This window comes from Cladophialophora carrionii, assembly GCF_000365165.1.
Source record: "Cladophialophora carrionii CBS 160.54 unplaced genomic scaffold supercont1.12, whole genome shotgun sequence".
NCBI lineage: Eukaryota > Fungi > Ascomycota > Eurotiomycetes > Chaetothyriales > Herpotrichiellaceae > Cladophialophora > Cladophialophora carrionii.
The window spans coordinates 160,278-178,094 of record NW_008481819.1 but is presented as its reverse complement, the minus strand read 5'-3'; the positions used below and the strand labels follow the sequence as shown (position 1 = coordinate 178,094).

The window sequence follows — 17,817 nt, the reverse complement described above, 5'->3', positions numbered from 1 at the left end:
TCGCCTTCCCAACGGGCGTGCGCGTGGAAAGTAGTATGATGTGCAGACACCTAGTCCCCACCAACCTCAATTTCTCGCTGCTGATTTTGTTGGAGATCACGGTCCCGGTCCCGATCGCGCTCGCGGTCGCCGCCACGTCGGCCCCCCCTTCCTCCTCCGCCTCCTCCGCCGCGACGTTGTTGACGCTCACCCCGGTTGTAGCCTTGGTTGTCTCCGTCGCGATCACCGTATCCGTTGGCACGTCCGGCGTCCTCGCCTCCGTTCACGCCTTCTCGTAGGAACCTCTCCCGCTCGTTTCTCACGACGGTCAAGACGCTCTCTAGGCTGCGTCGCCAGACCATCAGCCGCCCTTGGATCTCGGCCCATTGTTTCTCCCCGAACACTCGGTATGTGGCGCGCTGGACCAGGAACTCCCCTTTCATTTGACTGAGTTTCCCTTCGACCAGTCCCGCGCGGATGGTGTCGATGACCCACATTTCGACGTCCTCGCTGGGGATTTGGAGCGCCTGCGCGATCTGTGCGTAGGGGACGCTGCGCGTGGCGGTTGTGGCGGCGATTGAGGAGAGAGTCAGGAGGCGGATCTTGTTGGCCAGCAGGTCGGCTGCCGAGTCTGGAATGGACAGGGAGGAGAGAGAATTAGTCTCCAGAAAGTCGAGGTACGCGGAGTAGTCGTCACTGGAGAAGATTTCGAGCAAGTCGAAGAGCGCGGCGTCGCTGCGGCGGAGGGCGATGATGGCGTCGTTGTCCGTGAGGGGCGTGAAGTCTGTGATCGAAGGGTTTGTGAGTGCTGTGATGAGGGTGCGGCGGGCTAGGGAGGCCGACTCCTCGGCTGAAGCGTGTTTGGATTCGATTGTTTGCAGCGCTCGCAGAAGGTATGTGTATTCTAGATCGCTGTTACCTTGGGCCGAGGCCACGTCCGCGACGGCGACGAACAAGGTTCGGGCGTCGTCATCGTCAAGGGACCACGACTGCAGCCAGAAAGGGATGTTCGTCTCGAGTTGGGGTATCAACGCCTCAAAGGCCTGCGTGCTAGACGTGGCGCGGATGACTCTCAGGATGGCCAGGAAGACGTGGTAACGACTTTCGCTGGAGGGTGAGAGAACGTTGAAGATCGTAGTCAGGGTCTGCACGGCGAGGCTGCCGCCGTAGACGGGGGAAGATGTGACCGGGCCCTCAGAGAGGTAGGTGCAGAGTCTCGCGAAGATTTGGTCGCTGATGGTGGATTGAGTAGCGAGCGAGATGAGGAGGTTGTATGCTGCCGTAAACTCTGTGGACTTCATGTCAGGTCTCTCACTCTCTGGGAAACGACAGATTGGCTGCTTTCATACCTCTCTCCGGAGCGCCGTTGAGAACCTGTGCCCGAGTGACGATCTTCTTAAGAACTTCATTTTTCTGATTTTGCACAGTGGACTCGTCCACGCCCCCCTCCTGTGACTGCTCCGATTCTCTGATGCCGGCTAACAGCTGTTGGATTTCCGCTTGCGCGCCGTTCCCCTCGGCTTTAGCGAGGTTGTCGACGTACTGGGCGAGTTCTTCAGCAAGTTCGGAGAAGGTTCCCTCGATGAGGAGGGTATTTGTGGGCGCGGGCATGATGGCGGTCTTGCACGGAAGGATGATATCGTCGAGGGCTGGAGAAGAAAACTCTACTCGCAAGTCAGGGGCGCCGAAACGAGGGCACCGTTGGTTGAGTGCATTTCACAACCTGCTCGTCTTGTCGACAAAGTGGAAGTGGCTCTGCGAAATCTTGGCGGCGCAGCCAAAGTGAATCTGCGAGTTTGTCCGTAGTGGGTGCGTCGACCATGCCGCTTTAGGGTCTTGCGAGTATGAATCGTGGGTGCTCGGCACGTGTCCGCCCTAATCGTGGGTGCGGAGATCATGCCGCTTTCAGATCTCGACATCTACTCGCTCCTCACCCTTCGTCTAGCTCTGCTTACTTCGACTTCTCAGTCGGCTCGTGCTTTGTACATAGAAGTCTCCCTTGTCCCATGTATCTGTATGGATGTTTTACCTGGTAATTTCAAGGGCAAAAACATCCAGGTGGATGCGTATGGGTGAAGTAAACATGGCCGTCGGAGAAAGCAGCAAGGATTGGCAGCAAGAGTGGCGTTGCATCTCTAGGGTGCATTGTCAGAATTCTTCTTTCATATTCAAGGTAGACCAACTGGATATGACACAGAAACCCTTGCAATGCCCGCCCTGTACGCTCCGAGGAATATGCTCAGAACACATCATCCACCGCCGTTGTTGCTCCAGTACCTGGGACTGGCACGGCTGTGTTGTTCTTCGCCGCCATCTCATCTTCGATAAAAACTCCAAGTCCAGCAAATGCCCGTAGAAGACATTCATCCATGTACTGTCCAAAGTCGTAGCCCGCCGCAAGCATCGCTTCCGCCGGCTTTCCTTTAGCACGGGCGATGTAGCTGTCCTTGACTTCGTAATAGTCCATCTTGCGTGGCATACCCATGAATGGATCGTAGGGTGCCTCCGCTTCACGAATGACTTTCTTCTTCAATCCCTTGATCAGACCACTTGGGTCTGCGATGGTCGGATCAACGTCCTTCTTCTTGGTAGCCTTCTTGTCCGACTCGGTCGGGGCATCATTCGAATCCACCTTCAGGCCGTTCGCAATGGCATATTCCTTCAGCTTACGGTTCGTGGCTGATACGTCTGTCCGGAGCACCAGATTCATGATCAGCTCTTCCCGCAGCTCCAGAAAATCATCGTAGTCGCGCTTCGTCTCAAACTCTTCCTCTTGACGATCGAGGCTGAATGCGTCGGGTTAACCACAATGTGACAGACGACACAAAGACGGGACTTACATCTTGTTGACCCTCTTCCGGATCTCGACCTCACGTTCGATCTTGAGGTCTTCGAACGTTTGCGTCCGCCATTCTCGTTTCCAGAGGCTGACATGACATCCGGCTACCGGACACTCTGCTTTGCCCGAGGAGAAGTTGCGGTCCACACAGCCCTCACATATTCGGTGATAGCACTTGGTGTTGATCTTGAACCGAAGGCCAGGGTGCGTCCGAGGATCACTTCCGCAAACTGGACACTTGTTGGGAGCTACTCCGTCTAGAGTCAGTACACGTTGTCTGGAGAATCTTCATGCAGGCTCGATCTCACGGTTCAAATCATCGTCATCCATGACAGAGTCTATGCCTTGTCAACGCTTCCGCGTCTCTGATACTCCCCCGAGTTGACGGACTTCACGAATTGCAAGTATGAATATGCTCTCCGGGCTTCATCTTGGGACGAAAGGGATCAATAGCGGGTCTTTTGGACACGGACGTGAGACACAGGTGACAACAATGTGAAGAAAGATGCAGGTGAAACAGCGACGCGGTGGCAGCAACGGCTTATGTAATTTGAAATGACAAATCTTTTACATGTGGCGTTCAAAATTCCATACAATGAATTCTTCAATTTTTGATCTCTTCTAACCGCAATCTAGCCTGTGCGGCTCCATCATTGGTGACCCGCGAAGACACCCGTGTCATTTGGCTCCCCACAAGATTGATGGACCCATCAGCGCTTGCCCGCGTCGAGCGGCAGCGAGCAGAGCTCGAAACCAACATCACCAAACTCCGCAAAGCCCTGCGACACTGGCAGGCTCTGGAGATTGACTATGAAGGGCTTCGGGAAGAATTCTTGGGCCTTCCGAAGGACTCTTCCCCCAAGGAGTGCCTGCAAGCTGCTAAAGACTCCAAACCTGAACTTGTGGACGAAAAAGAGCTACAGGAGCTGCTGGTAGACGCCAGTTCCCGCCCTCGTCGTCCTGTCCAACTGGTTCATTTGCTGTCGAAACGGGTTGACTATGTTACCCGTAACATTGAGGCGATCCGCAAACAATTGTCTGATGCGGAAAAGAAACGGAATGCCCTTCTCCTCGCTGAAGAACCGAGCCATAGGGATGAGGCTGGGCTTCCACTGGCCGAGATCACCGAAGAGCTCGATGAGGAAGGGAATGTCATTTCAAGCAAAGTGCAGACTCCCGGCTCAGATGCCGCCCAATTGATGGATGTGTTGAAGAAGGCGGGAGTAGAAGACCTAGAAGACTTGGGTGGCACCATAACCAAGGCTGCCCCATCGAGCAACCCTGAGGTGGCGGCAACATCTCAGTCTCAGAATACCGTCGACACCAAAAGTCAACACACAAACGTCTCGATAGACGAGCTACCCACGAATTCCTTCGATACACCCGATGAAGCCGAATTACGCCGTGAGATGCTTCAATACTCACGGGGCTTGGATGAAGTAGGAGCTATTGTGGCTGAATTAGAGCTCGAGGAGGAGACATCGGATGTCGTAGAAGATGATGATGACGAGCTTGATCTGGACTTCGACTCCGAGATGGATATCGAGGAGGAAACAGATGAGGATTCAGAAGATGACAGCGGCAAAAGCAACCGTGGGCTGTTCCTGTCGCGAAGATATCAAAAGAGGATGGAAGAGTTGCAGGAGAAACTTGGCTTAAAGAACGTTGGCCCTGAGCTGCAAACAGAGGCAGCAATTGATCAACCACGGAAAGAGCAACGGCCGCCTGCAGCCGAAGCTGCACGAAAGGCGGCGATCTTAAGAGATGAACAATCCAAGAAAAGTAGCTTGAAGCCCGCGAAGAGCGATCCTGCGGAAGCCGGATCAGTCAACAGAAGGTCTGGGAGAAAGAAGGTGGCATTCTCCTCAGAACTAGACATTGCTGCCGAGAACCCTCCTACCACCACTTCCGAACTCGCAAAAATGTCTCCAGTTGCGCCAGAAAAGCTACAGTTGCGACCAATCAACGACTCCATTGTCGAACGGGAGGCAGGTCAGGACGATACAGAGGCTACCGCTCCAGCACCTCCTGCCCCAACAGCCGCCAAACAATCACGCTTCAAGGCCGCACGTCAATCCCAGCCGCAAACGCCGATGTTTGCTGCCCCAATGGAATTTCCCCAGGGGAAGCCTGAGGACAAATCGACACCTCACCCTCCCTCCAAGATGGTCTCTACAACTCTGATCGAGCGTTCTTCGCCAAAAGCAACAACAGCCCCCGATCCCAACGACTTTTCCGATCAGGATCATCAGCGCGAAATAGCAAGGGACTATCAGCAACACCGGATCAAGCGCATACTTGCCCAGGAAGGTGGATTCCTCGGAAGTGCTGAAGAAGGTGAAATAACACCACTCGAGGACGAAGGGACCGGGAGACGCGTGAGCAGATTTAAAGCTGCTCAGATCAAACGGTAATCAGAAAAGGCCATGAATTCCATCCAGTACGCGCCTCTAGAACCGTCAAGTACGATACCCTGACTGAAGTGCCCCACGACGCGCCCTTTTTCACTCATACGCTTCTTCTGCCCTACTTACGATTTAGGGATTGTCAATGTTACACAGGAGTTGTCCATTAGTCCTTCACGGAACGAGAATTTGTAGTTTCCTCAACTACTTGTTCTTACACGACAGACTCCAAGATCGAGCTAGACATGCTGGGCTCTCTGACGCCTAATCCTTGTCGTCGTCTCCCTGAGCGCGGCATTATATCGTGGATATGGCGATTCGTTTCACCCAGTACAATCATTATACCTGTGTTCTTGATGGCCGGGGGATTCAGCTTCATACCCTTTCCATTCCTGCCGAAGATGGCATCATTAAATGTACAGGGTTGGGCGTTACCAGGCTCCACTTCGTTGCCCAAGGGTCGATTCTTATTTGTCTTGCAACATACCAGATTACAAACAGTTTCCTTACTTTCCTTATGCGTTCAGCTTGGCTAGTCCAGCCGCAGAACTGGGGTTTCTGGGCAGTGGGCATGACCAAAGCCCGCCGCCGCCGCGCACCGCCCTTTGACGACAGTCGGAGGCTACCCGGTCCCCGAGGCCCCCGCTACTGCCCTTGGTATTGTACCGCTTCTCCGCCTGTTAAAGCCGAGCCGCCCCAGAATTTTCTGGTTTTCTACCTGGGTGTCTGCCTTCACCCCCTACATCTCTTCTGAGCACATTGTGATATTGGGACAATTCCGTTGCTGACCTGGGTGAAACAGGGACGGAAGCCTTCTTGGAAGACTTCCTCATGGACTCGAAGAAGGCCTTTGAATTTGACCTCATCGGTCCAGCTCAACCACGTCAAAATGCAGCAACCGAGCATGTCCCCGTCGACCCTGTCTCTGAGTTGCCTGATCCAGGTCCGCAGGCTCAGCCTCGAAGCAAGTTTCGCATGGCCATGATATTGATTGCACTGTACATGTCGCTGTTTGTCGCGGCCATGGACGCCACCATTGTCGCCACGGCCACCCCCACAATCACTGCCGACCTTCATTCAGCAGCCGGCTACATCTGGATTGGAGGCGCCTATCTCATTGCAAATGCCGCTGCAGCCCCCATCTGGGTCAAATTTTCGGATATCTGGGGCCGCAAGCCCATCTTCCTGGTCGCCGTGGTCGTGTTCTTTGCCAGCTCTGTGGTTTGCGCCACCGCGGTCAACATGCAGATGCTCATCGCCGGCCGTGCCATTCAAGGAGCTGCTGGCGGCGGTTTGATCTGTATGGTAAACGTGGGGATCTCCGACCTTTTCAGTGTCCGCGAGAGAAGCCTGTGGCTGGGCCTCTGCGAAGGCATCTGGGCTCTGGCCGGCGCTGTTGGACCACTCTTGGGAGGTGCCTTTGCACAGAAAGTTGATTGGCGATGGTGCTTTTGGTTGAACTTGCCCATTGCTGGGACCGCCTTCGCGCTTCTGCTACCTTTCCTCAATGTTCACAATCCGAGAACGCCTGTCCTTGACGGAATCCGGGCGGTCGACTGGTTTGGTTGCGTCTCGATCCTTGGGGTAACTGTGATGTTGCTTTTAGGTCTTGATCTAGGTGGCGCCGTATATCCTTGGAGCTCTGCGAAGGTTATATGTTTGCTCGTGTTCGGCTCATTGATGGTCCTGGTCTTCATTTACAGTGAGAAAAAATTGGCCAAATACCCGGTCATCCCACTTTCGCTGTTTGGCACAAGGAATGCTGCGACATTGATGCTGAGCTTTTGTCATGGAATGGTACGTGTTTCATATTGAATTGGCCGTTGTGTTTGCTAAATCGACCACCAGGTGTTCATCGCTGCCGAATACTACTTGCCTCTGTATTTTCAGAGTGTCAAAGAAGCCTCGCCACTACGGTCCGGCGTGCTCTTAGTACCTCTTATTGTGGCTACCGCCGGTACCGGAGTTATTAATGGCGTGATCATCCACCGAACAGGGCAATACAGACCGTCAATGTGGATCGGAACTGTTCTGATGACCTTGGGCACCGGTCTTTTCGTTTCTATGGATGCCCATACTTCGACCGCGTCGATAATAGGGTTCGAACTCGTCGAGGGCGTTGGAGCTGGTTTATTGTTCGAGCCTCCACTTCTCGCTATCCAACAGGGTGTTCACCAAGACGATGTGGGGACTGCCACCTCGACGCAATCCTTCACTAGGAGCCTGGCGATCTCATTGGGTGTCATTGTGGGTGGCATAGTATTTCAGCAAAGTATGGACCTCCGGCGAAGCGCATTGGCGCAATCGGGACTCTCTAATGCCATTCTGGACGATCTTTCGGGCAAGAACGCCGGAGCCAACGTCAACATTGCACGGAACCTGCCACCCGCTCAAGAACTTGCAGTCAAGCAAGCATTTGCCTGGAGCATCAGAAACATGTTCATCATGTTTACATGTCTTGGTGCGATTGGCATCGTTGCAAGCTTATTCGTGGTCAAGACTAAGCTCTCAAAGGAGCACAGAGAGACCGTCACCGGCCTGAAAAAGGAAGAGGCAATACCGTAGCCTCCTCGTCGAGATTACGCGGTATTGGCGACAGGCCGTCGATCGCTTACTCCGCTGCCCTGTCCGCGACTTCAACAACGCGGCTCTGCAGATTCGCGGATCCCAACTACAATATCGACAGTTTCGGACTAATCTTCAACAGCAGGACCGACGCAAAGTCCTAATCCACCTCGACTTGCCCTTCTCGAACCGGTTGTGCGACATATACCTATCGGGGATGCTCAAGCCTCGTCAAAAACAGCACTCTCTCTCTTATTGGGAAACATAACCCCCTGATATATAGACCGGGGATGCTTCAGCCCCGTTGCCAACAGCAAAACTCTCCTTTGACAGTGCGTTTGGAAGAAAGAACCGAGGTGCCAGACTCTGGCACGACCACACGGTGAGCTTCTCCACCGTCCAAAAAACCAGCAGTCTTGTCAGATAGTCCACGTTAGGCAGGTCCAGCTCGCCAACGCTCTGGTGGAGGGAGCGGACTGGAAGCCCGGTGAGCTACGCACCGTTAACAACAGCAATGCATGCACCTAGATGGGGATGCTCAATTGCATCCTTGGTAGCTACTATCCCGGTGAGCTACGCCTATTTTCAACAGCACTAACTTTTCGATTGCGGAATCGCATATCACGGTCCGCGACTCGAGCGCCACCGTCGTCGAGATCCTGTCGCCTCGAAGACTTCAAGGTTTGTCTTCGGGTTTGTGCATCCAGACACGTCGGCCTTTCGAGGGAGATGTGTGCAAAACCACTGCCCGGCCGAGACAGGTGTTGCGAGTTGGTAAGCCTGTGTTATTCCCACATAGTACCAAGAAGAGCAGACGTGCCTAGGCTGCTGCAAAATGGAGCGATATTCGTTGTTGGCGAGGCGCACCACAACAGAATCGAGCAACCGTATAGAATTGAGCGCCCAACGTGACCAATATTATCGGCAAAAATGGCTGAATCTTGCTACTTCTGCATAGAGTATTTCTATATCTCTCCAGTGACCATTCGCAGCTGGTGCATAGTATACAGATTTTGACATGGCCAAAGTGCTCCTCAATGAGTTGTTCATCAAAAGACCAACACCTGTCTGCACCCACCCCCTTGAATCAGGCCGGCGAAAGGCTTGATAGGAATTAGTGGCCGTCGTAGGCGCATACGGTGGTCCGTCTGGCTTGCTCGCCCTTACGATGCTCACCTGGGCGCCCCTTGCGCTTAAACCCCGTTCGGACATTGCGGGTGCTCGTCCAGTGGCGCAAGTTCCTCTCTAAACACAGCTGACAGATATGCCCGAAGTTTCCGCTCTCACATATACTGAGCCTGGAGCTCTACCACACGAGTTGAATCAAAGTCCCCGACTACTTCCTGGTTCATATCTAATGGCCAATCAAGGGCACAGCGCCACTGAGCCAATAGGTAAGGACCGAACGAAGTCTAGTCAACAAGAGGAACGAAACCTGATGGCTGCAAAGAACAAAGACAACAACCGATCGGGCCTTCCGTGTCGCTTTCGCCGCCAGGCCCAGGGCCACGGCCGTCGAAAGTCACATTGGCAGGCCATGCTGTAACAATAGTACCTTTGGCGGCAGACCATGCCGGCGATCTCTACGACATGGTCAAGGGAGAAGATCATGAACATCTCTTCACGTACCTATTCGACGACCCGTATCCGTCACTCGCGTCGTTCAAGGAAGCCGTCGTCACAAAATCGCAGGCGCAGGACCCGCTGTTCTTCGCCATGGTTGACAACACGACCTCCAAACCCGTCGGTTGGGCTAGCTTGATGCGCATCGACACCACCCATCGCGTCGTCGAGGTCGGGAACATCCTCTTCTCGCCTCAGCTGCAGCGCACCAAAGCCGCCACGGAGGCAATGTACCTGCTGGCCAAGTACGTGTTTGAAGAGCTCGAGTACCGGCGGTACGAGTGGAAGTGCGACAACCTCAACGGGCCGTCGAAGCGAGCGGCGATCAGGTATGGATTCACCTTTGAGGGCGTGTTCCGCAAGCACATGGTCTACAAGGGGCGGAGTCGAGATACGTGCTGGTTCTCCATGGTTGAGGAGGATTGGTCGGAGAGGGGTGTTAAGAAAGGGTTTGAAGCATGGTTGGATGACGGGAATTTCGACGGACAAGGGAGGCAGAAGAGACGGTTGGGAGAAGTTCGAGGGGAGATGCAGGGCCAGAAAGGGCCGGTTGTGCTGGAGTTGTAATATCGCTTCTCACAGGCACTGGTGTAGATGTCGCTTCTGTGAGATTGTAGGCGCTGCTTGCGCCTGCTGGACGTCGAGTACACTGCTTCGATACTGATAAGTTGGGACCTTTATAGACTCTGGAGACAGAAGGGCCGGCCTAGAATCTCGAATGCCGAATGTACAAGAGAAGAAATCGACGTATGTTGCTCTATGTCGCTCAGACTGTAGTAGAGAGCCCTCCTTGTCGACTTCCAGAATCTACACAGCCTCTACTTCGATCTACGCCGGTTCTACCTCGAACGACGGGAGGCAGATGCTGGAGAAGACGTCGGCAGGGGCAATAGATCTCCGTAAGTACTGTAACGGACGCTGCTCCTGTCGACGTCCAGCATCTCCAGATATTCGACCTCGATCTACGCGAGGCAGATGCTGGAAAGACGTCGGCAGGGGCAATGGATCCCCGTAATTCATGTCAGTCTGTCCCCCTTATGCCCGTTTCGGAAGGGACCCGCCGCCTCTGGATCTGCACCTCGTCGATTTTCATGGCGGAATCTCCTTGGCTACGTGGCTACAGTACAATACCTTCTCAGAATCGGGCTGAGGGATCCTATTGTCATCGAATTCACCGCCGCGGTAGCACGATTACGGCATAGTAATCTGCCCTGCCCTGGCCACGACGCGTCCGCCGTTGCCTTCAGTGGTCAAACGGTTTGCTCGTTGACACGCTCCCTTGGCTTCCGCCAGCTCACGTCTTTCTCCGAGAGATCAAGCCTCAACAACGCCAGCGTAGAGGCTTCTAATTGTTTCGCTAACTTTGCGACGTTCGGCTCTTACCGGTCTGATCGTACGCCCAGCATCGCCGTCGATTGTGCCGCACCTGGAGCGATTCTTAGGATTACGCGGACGTTTCGGCCCGCCACAATCCCGTCATCATCCACAATGAGAACCAAGACCATCACAGCCCAGACAGACGATCAGAATGATCAAGCTGGCGATAATGGGGCCCGACGAGCCTCTGGGCGTGTACGCAAACTCACCGCCAAAGCTGTAGCACTCAATGGCAGCAAGTCGTACTCGCCGCCACTCTCCGATACAATTGTCATCGGCGATACGCCACCACGACGTCGGCGATCATCCCACCAAGAACACTCACCAACACCGGGTGTGCCGCGAGAGGCACCCAAGGACGCGCAGATTGAACCCGAAATTCCAGAGACTCCGGCAAAGACCATGGCCAATGGTGCCCATACTCCACCTCCTGCAGCCCTCGTCCAGGATGGAGCACCAGAATCGACAGTGGAGACATCTCCTTCACGAAGACACTCCCGCAGAGAGAAGAAGCCTACTCCAAAAGCGGTATCAGAGTCGCAGACCGCTCAAAAGCGACCCGCCACCGAGGATTCGGAGGAAGCTCCTCTACGCAAATCAGCCAGGCTGTCCTACTCCAGTGCTAGAGTCCCCTCAAAGCTCCGATACTCAGTCTCGTCTGAGACCAGCGAGACTCGTGATACTGCTGAAGCTGAACGGGGTGAGATTGTCGAGGCTCCCGTGGCAAAGAAGTCCAAGGTCATTGTGCTGAAGATGAAGCCACAACTGCGTCGTTCCGATTCACCGACACACGCAAAGAACAAGGCCAGCTCCGCCGCGGTCCAAGAAACGCCCAGAAGGACATCTGAACGACAGAAGTCAGCAGCAAAACAAGTCAGCACAATGTCTGAATCGCGCCCGCGCCCGCACCCCACTGAAACACCCGGATCCTGCGATCTTTCGTGTCTTTCCCCATCCTTCCGACTTCTAGCCTTTGCCCAAATAGCCCTGCAAATGCCAGACGAGGAGGATGAGAATGCAGAGACAGTCCCGGGAAGTGTCTATGACTGGCGGGTGTATACCCAGGCATGGTGCCAGTGTGACCACGGTCAACCATTCAAGACGGCCCGCACCAATTCTGCCGAACTTGCCCGTGCGCTCATGCCGAATACGGTCGCACAGGGCCAGAAGCATGACTATGTCGATCTATCCAAGTCCCAAACACCCGAGAACGACTTGCTCTTGACGCCTGTCAACACTATCCTGCGCGTGTCGGACGCCGAAAGACTCTCACAGCTCTACACCGATCCTGGCGCTCCGACAACCAGCCAGTCACCACTGAGTCGGCCTGCTGCAAACGGCAAAAGTCCCGCAGACGACCTTGCGACATTTTCCGTAGGTCAACCGCTACAGATGCAAGCCTCTATGAGCGATGGCCCTCACCGTGCCTCGCCGCTTCAATCACTACCACCCGCACCACCCCCGCAACCTAGTCGCTCACATTTTACAAGACGGACGTACGAGGATCGCCTCCGGGACGATTATCATGCCCTGGGAGACATTCGCAAGAGAGCCACGGCACGGGGAATCCCATGGACGTACAATCAGACGTTGGAGGACATCCATGCGCTCATTGTGGAAGCCGAGGAACGTGAACAACAGACACAATACCGCCAACAGGTGATCAATCCGCCTACAGTGCTTGCTCGGATGCAGGACTCTGCTACCGAAGCTCGTCCATCGCCTACCGGCTTTGGCGTCCTTCTCCCTCCCAAGGGATCGACGTTCGCCCCACGAGGGAGAAATTCTCCTTTACAAGCAAATGGCGTTGCTGGGTCTAGCAACCAAGGCGGCAGACCGCGTAAGATCACCTTTGTCGAGGGGACCAATCCAGCAAATCCCTCCAAGGCGCGTCAAGCATCATCCCCTAAACGGCCAAAGAGCTCACGCTTCAGAGTCGACCCGCGCGGCCTGCGCGGAGAAGCGCCTGGTCCAGGCACGATTATCAACATGGAGGACCTCAAGCGGCAGGCAGAGGAACTGAAGAGGCTGGGTCAGGCCATGAGAGAATTTGAGGCATACCAGAAAATGGCGGACGCGGAAAACGAGGAGCGCGCCTTGCAACTTATAAAGGCGGAGAAAAAGGCCAGAGAAGCGGCAGAGAGTGCAATGGGACGCCGGCAGATCTGAATGATCGAGTTGGCGTGGGAGTCATGGCCATGGATCCAGCAGACGAGCACATGGACAAGTCTGAGAGAGAGTGAGAGGGTCGTGTGCATGTATTCTTTGGCGGCCGGGAGTGTTGTTTTACAAGGACACGCATCACATAGCATAGCGGAGCATGGAGTTGTGAGTTGTCGTATGTACAACGGGTATCAGATTCACGCCCAGCTGAGCGTTGGCAACACCATACACCACAGAAGGTACCGAGTACTCAGTATGTATGGAACAATTAGCCAGGTTACAGTACTAGGTTATATCGCCTGCTACTAAGATGTCCACAGCGCTCTTTTCAGTCTGACACAGTACATCCTGCTCTGCGCCCTATTGCCTGCTGCTGCACATAGAGTGTCAAAAGACTCCAACAAGAGACAGAAGTCCACACAATAATTAGATACTAATGTACGGAGTACTTCGTAGTTTCGAATACTGTAGCTCCTGAAACGCATGTCCCGGCCCCGCCGTCGAGCCAATTTCACTAGACGGCACATCACGGCACAACGCGACACAACACGACACACGATACAAGACGCGTTATTCACGCGTCTCCTTTCTCGAGTACTCCGTACTGCCTAATTATACCTACCACGTACGGGGTACAGCGCGCATATCTCGTGGTGGCGTTCTTCCAGAATATTGCGTGTCACAATTCGGTACGAAGTCAAGCTCGTCAAAGGCATTGGCCGCCGCCACAATGTCACTCTCCGCAGAAGGTGTCGTCAAGAAAAGAGGCCGGCCTCGGAAGAATGCGGTCGTCCAAGAACTAGATGGACACGTAGATGCAGGTGTGGTGCTCGAGGGTGGAAGTAGTGGGTTTGTATCCTCCAGGCTGATGACGACGGAACCGAAGACGAAGACGAAGATGCGAGGCAAGGGCAAAATAGAGGCCAAGAAATCGGCATCGGCGTCAGCACCAGCATCAACATCAACGTCAACGGCGGCATCATCACCACCTCCACCAATATTGACGTCGACCACACCATCATCAGCCTCTAAGAGAAAACCAAAAAGTCTGGTCGAAGATGCTGGTCTTGCCGATGCAGTCGATGAGCCTCACCTCACAGCAACGACGGCGGTAAAGACCGTAGCTGGCACTAAATCGAGAGGTAAGACCGCATCGAAATCTTCAGACGTCAAGAAGCAAGATACAGTGTCTGTTCGCGATCCAACATCACCACGACGAGGCACGCCGAAAGGTCAAGCTCGGGTGGAATACCCAGCTGTTGTGTCTTCATCTCTGTCCTCATCGTCGCAAGAGGAGGGCACAGCGCCCGTGCTACAGCCAGAAACTTCACATCTCTCACAGACAAGCACACGGGATATCTCGATTTCTAAGATCCTGCAGCAGGCGAAAGCATTCTCTACGCACTCGACGCAGCTGCAGCAGGGTATTCTGGCGTTTGTGGACAAACGGGAGCGGGAGTGCGAAGCGTTGGTATCTCCATCCTTGACACAACCGTTCACCAACGTCGAGATACAAGGACTAGGCTCTCATCTCTCGCCTTCCACAGCGATCGCGGGGTCACTACCGTCCACGGTTCCTGCTATCGATAGCGCCGTCGAATCCTCATCCTCAGCCTCCACCTCGACTCATCTGCCACCGTCACCGTCACAGCCACAGCCGCAACCACCACCACCGCAACCACACCCCCTAGGAACAATGCCTCTACCGCCTCCTCAATTCAAGAGCGCCGCCGCTACCGCCGCCACCACGGGCTCCGCGCCTCAGATCCGAGCCTACTCATCCACATCACCGCTCCCCATGTCCACCACCGTGGCGCTCGCAGCGCGAGGATCCCAATCCCAGAGTCGTACAAACTTACCTCCTCCACCTCCTACACCACATCCCGCTTCAGAGCCGCGCCATCCCCTCCCGTTCTCACCCCCCTCGGCCGTGCCCATCGGCCCACGACCGCCCAAACTGTCGGAAATGCCGCTGGAGCAGCGCAAGAAGGATCCCCGGTACAGGAAGGCCACGGTCAGGTATACGGCTGCGATTGTGGCGTTGCCTTTTGCCATTGTGACGAGTTATCTCTTATGGGAGAAGTGTATGTGTTTGCCCCTTTTCTCTCTCTCTGTTGCTTTGCTGCGGTTGACTCGCTGGTGACGCTGTCTCTGTTGTCCCTTGGATACTATCATTTCCCCTGGTGTCGTCGTGTCTTTTATTGCTGTTCAGGCATTGTTTCACAGTTGTCCTTCTTTTCTTCTTTTCTTCTTTTCTTCTGCTTACCCAATTCACCCGTCCTGGCTTCCACGTCTAACTTCTCGGCCTGTGCGCGCATAGATCAAGAACATCAAATCTACTTGCAGAGAGTTAGGGAGGCGAGAGCGGCGGCGGAGGCGGATGCGACCGTGACCACAACCGCAAATATAACGCGGGCACAGCCAAGTCTAGGTGGGGGTTCAGGTCTAATTGAAGGCCGTGTGCGCCCTGGAAGGCAGGATCGAGAGTAGATGTGCGGTTGTCGTCTCGACGATACTCGTGCGACTGACCTCAACTCGGCTCAGCTCACCTCCACTCGTCACACAACGGAGAGACGGATGGACAGACAGACAGACGAAAGAACCAACGAATGAGTGGGTGATTCGAATGCCCAGACCGTTCAGATCCTCGATACACCGCTCTGACCCGACCCGTCGAACACCCGATTTTACCCTGCCGCCAGCATTACACAGGGACGTACTAGTAGTATATCATGGCCTACGGCGAGGGCATGCCGAGCAGAGTACCGTGGGGATCGGGCTTGAGATAGCGCGAGAGATGAGCATCAGAATCAGGATCAGGAGAACTACGGCCCAGCTGCGCTGTTGGTCCCAAGATACGCGTGGTCGACGGACGCAACGACTTCGCTCCACTCATACAAGCACCAGCACACCAGCACACCCAGCACCAGTACCGCCTGCTCTTCGCGACTCGCATAGGTACCTACGTGACAGGACAAGCGACGCCAAATACTACCACCGTGCAATGGAAGACTCGACTCGGTTCGGACTTGTCTGTTTACGCACGGATGGTATCCACGCACATATGTCCAAAAGTACACAGACTCCACTTACATGTGTTACCCGGTTGCTGGATTCGTTGGGCACGGCGACGGGGGAATTACGGAGTATATACTCCGTACTCACCGATATATTACTTTGTTAAATCAAGGGACTTTCAACTCTCGACTCTCGACTCTGCTGTCCTCTTCTGCTCTGCTCTGCTTTGCCCTTGTCTATCTGGTCCTGGAAAGGAAATCAAATCAAATCAAGTCTATTCTGCTGCTCTGCTTATGCGTGCTATCGTTCGTGTGCTGTCTGTTCTCTTCTCTGTCGCCTCGTTGATGTTTCGTGACTGCGACTGTGACTGTGACTGGTGACTGACGGATGTACCATGCATTGCACTCGCTTTTACGTAACTTCGTTGATCAACTGTTGTGCCCGTTCGCACATTGAGTCTAATGCTAGAGCCTGCCTTCCCCTTCACACGCCTTGCTATCTCCAGGACAAGTGATTGATGCTTCAAGAAGACATGCAGACTCCGCCTGCTGTCATTTCGGCTCCCCCATCCCCCCCCCCGCCCCCCCGCCCCCGGGGGTTCCTCTATTTGATGCTGCTCGCTTACAACTTGCTCTCGTACGTGGCGCCCCCTTCCCACGCATCACCACCCTCAAGCTTCGTCCACGAACTGACACTCCCAGGCTCGATGCACAGGTATCTCTTCCATCCGTCTTTCGGCTCAAAGTCACCCATACCTTTGATCTTGTCTTCCCACCCGTTCCACACTGTCACGTCCGGGAGCGCGTCACGAGTAACCACGAAACTTTCCTTGCCGTCCTCCGTGACCACCAGTGGTACGAGCGGGTTTGCCGCTTTGGGGTCCGTAGGAGGGGTGTATACTCGGTCAGTTTCACCGGAGAAGGAGAGCGAGGAGGATTCTTCCGTAAACGTCTGGGCGGAGCGGACCTTGTCAATGTACGGGGAGGATTTAAGGCCCTGGACCGCGGTTTTGTGAATGTCCTGCATCGCGTTAGGATCGTTGCCTTCTACATGAAACATCTCAGCGCCTTGGAATTTAGCAAAACGTACCTTGACCGCCAGGTAAGTGTGGAACAGAGACTGGAACTCAAACGACTGGTTGCCTTTGTTCTGCACATGCAAAAGACACTCCAGCTTGCCCTTGCCCAGCGTCACGCTGTACACCAGCCCGAAGTCGTAGGGCCACTTCTTGCGCGTAGCCTCGTCCAGGTTGGCCGGACTCAGCCCAAAGTCCAACTTGACGCTATCGTCGGCCTTCTGACCCAGACTCTCGCTACTGCTCTTCCCCAAGAACTCCCAGTACGTGTTCCTCGCAAACCCGTGCTGCGGTAATTGACCCGTTGCGTGGGTTTTCGGCGGCGGGCCAAACACTGGGAACACGAGCGGGATGCCGCCTCGGATGGGTTTTGAACCGTCTAGCGCAGCGGCGCTGGAGAGGAACAGTCGTTCGGCACCGTTGCCGGTTTTCCAGCTCGTGACCGTGGCGCCGTAGAGGTAGACGGTTACGGAGTCGCCAGAGGGAAGGCGGGCCGTGAGAACATTGTCAGAGAGGTCGACTATAGGCTGCGCCATTGAAGGGGAGACAGGTATCGCGGCGGGTTTGTGCTTGCGGTCCATTGCGAGCGAGGGGTGGTGAAAAGACACGGAGGAGCGGCGGGGGAGGGCAGTGGAGGGGCAGTCTCTGCAAGGGTTTCAAGATGGAGGAGTCTTGTGTAGCGGATTTTGCTCGAGTTGATCAAGAGGATACTATGTTGAACACTCTGGCGGAGTAGGAGCTAGCAGTAGAAGAGAGTGTCACCGGTGGTAACT

General features: G+C 54.7%; 8 protein-coding genes across 8 annotated transcripts; 5 read left to right on the top strand and 3 right to left on the bottom strand.

The window, feature by feature from the left end:
* Positions 1 to 50: 50 nt before the first annotated feature.
* On the bottom strand, positions 51 to 1,590 carry G647_10032 (uncharacterized protein; the record flags this gene model as incomplete). Its single annotated transcript, XM_008726024.1, has 2 exons — positions 51 to 1,267; positions 1,329 to 1,590. The coding sequence occupies 2 exons, from the start codon at positions 1,588 to 1,590 to the stop codon at positions 51 to 53; spliced, it is 1,479 nt and encodes a 492-aa protein (XP_008724246.1).
* Positions 1,591 to 2,218: 628 nt separating this feature from the next.
* Positions 2,219 to 3,148, bottom strand: G647_10031 (uncharacterized protein; the record flags this gene model as incomplete). The annotated part of the gene is made up of 3 exons (XM_008726023.1): positions 2,219 to 2,765; positions 2,820 to 3,066; positions 3,127 to 3,148. 3 exons carry the CDS (start codon positions 3,146 to 3,148, stop codon positions 2,219 to 2,221), a joined length of 816 nt encoding a protein of 271 aa, XP_008724245.1.
* A 371-nt stretch (positions 3,149 to 3,519) lies between these two features.
* G647_10030 (uncharacterized protein) lies at positions 3,520 to 5,232 on the top strand (the record flags this gene model as incomplete). The annotated part of the gene is made up of 1 exon (XM_008726022.1): positions 3,520 to 5,232. One exon carries the CDS (start codon positions 3,520 to 3,522, stop codon positions 5,230 to 5,232), a length of 1,713 nt encoding a protein of 570 aa, XP_008724244.1.
* Positions 5,233 to 6,054: 822 nt separating this feature from the next.
* On the top strand, positions 6,055 to 7,788 carry G647_10029 (uncharacterized protein; the record flags this gene model as incomplete). The annotated part of the gene is made up of 2 exons (XM_008726021.1): positions 6,055 to 7,020; positions 7,072 to 7,788. 2 exons carry the CDS (start codon positions 6,055 to 6,057, stop codon positions 7,786 to 7,788), a joined length of 1,683 nt encoding a protein of 560 aa, XP_008724243.1.
* Positions 7,789 to 9,378: 1,590 nt separating this feature from the next.
* Positions 9,379 to 9,978, top strand: G647_10028 (uncharacterized protein; the record flags this gene model as incomplete). Its single annotated transcript, XM_008726020.1, has 1 exon — positions 9,379 to 9,978. One exon carries the CDS (start codon positions 9,379 to 9,381, stop codon positions 9,976 to 9,978), a length of 600 nt encoding a protein of 199 aa, XP_008724242.1.
* A 921-nt stretch (positions 9,979 to 10,899) lies between these two features.
* G647_10027 (uncharacterized protein) lies at positions 10,900 to 12,957 on the top strand (the record flags this gene model as incomplete). Its single annotated transcript, XM_008726019.1, has 1 exon — positions 10,900 to 12,957. The coding sequence occupies one exon, from the start codon at positions 10,900 to 10,902 to the stop codon at positions 12,955 to 12,957; it is 2,058 nt and encodes a 685-aa protein (XP_008724241.1).
* Positions 12,958 to 13,681: 724 nt separating this feature from the next.
* On the top strand, positions 13,682 to 15,094 carry G647_10026 (uncharacterized protein; the record flags this gene model as incomplete). Its single annotated transcript, XM_008726018.1, has 1 exon — positions 13,682 to 15,094. One exon carries the CDS (start codon positions 13,682 to 13,684, stop codon positions 15,092 to 15,094), a length of 1,413 nt encoding a protein of 470 aa, XP_008724240.1.
* A 1,496-nt stretch (positions 15,095 to 16,590) lies between these two features.
* Positions 16,591 to 17,625, bottom strand: G647_10025 (uncharacterized protein; the record flags this gene model as incomplete). Its single annotated transcript, XM_008726017.1, has 2 exons — positions 16,591 to 16,989; positions 17,059 to 17,625. The coding sequence occupies 2 exons, from the start codon at positions 17,623 to 17,625 to the stop codon at positions 16,591 to 16,593; spliced, it is 966 nt and encodes a 321-aa protein (XP_008724239.1).
* Between the last annotated feature and the right edge of the window lie 192 nt (positions 17,626 to 17,817).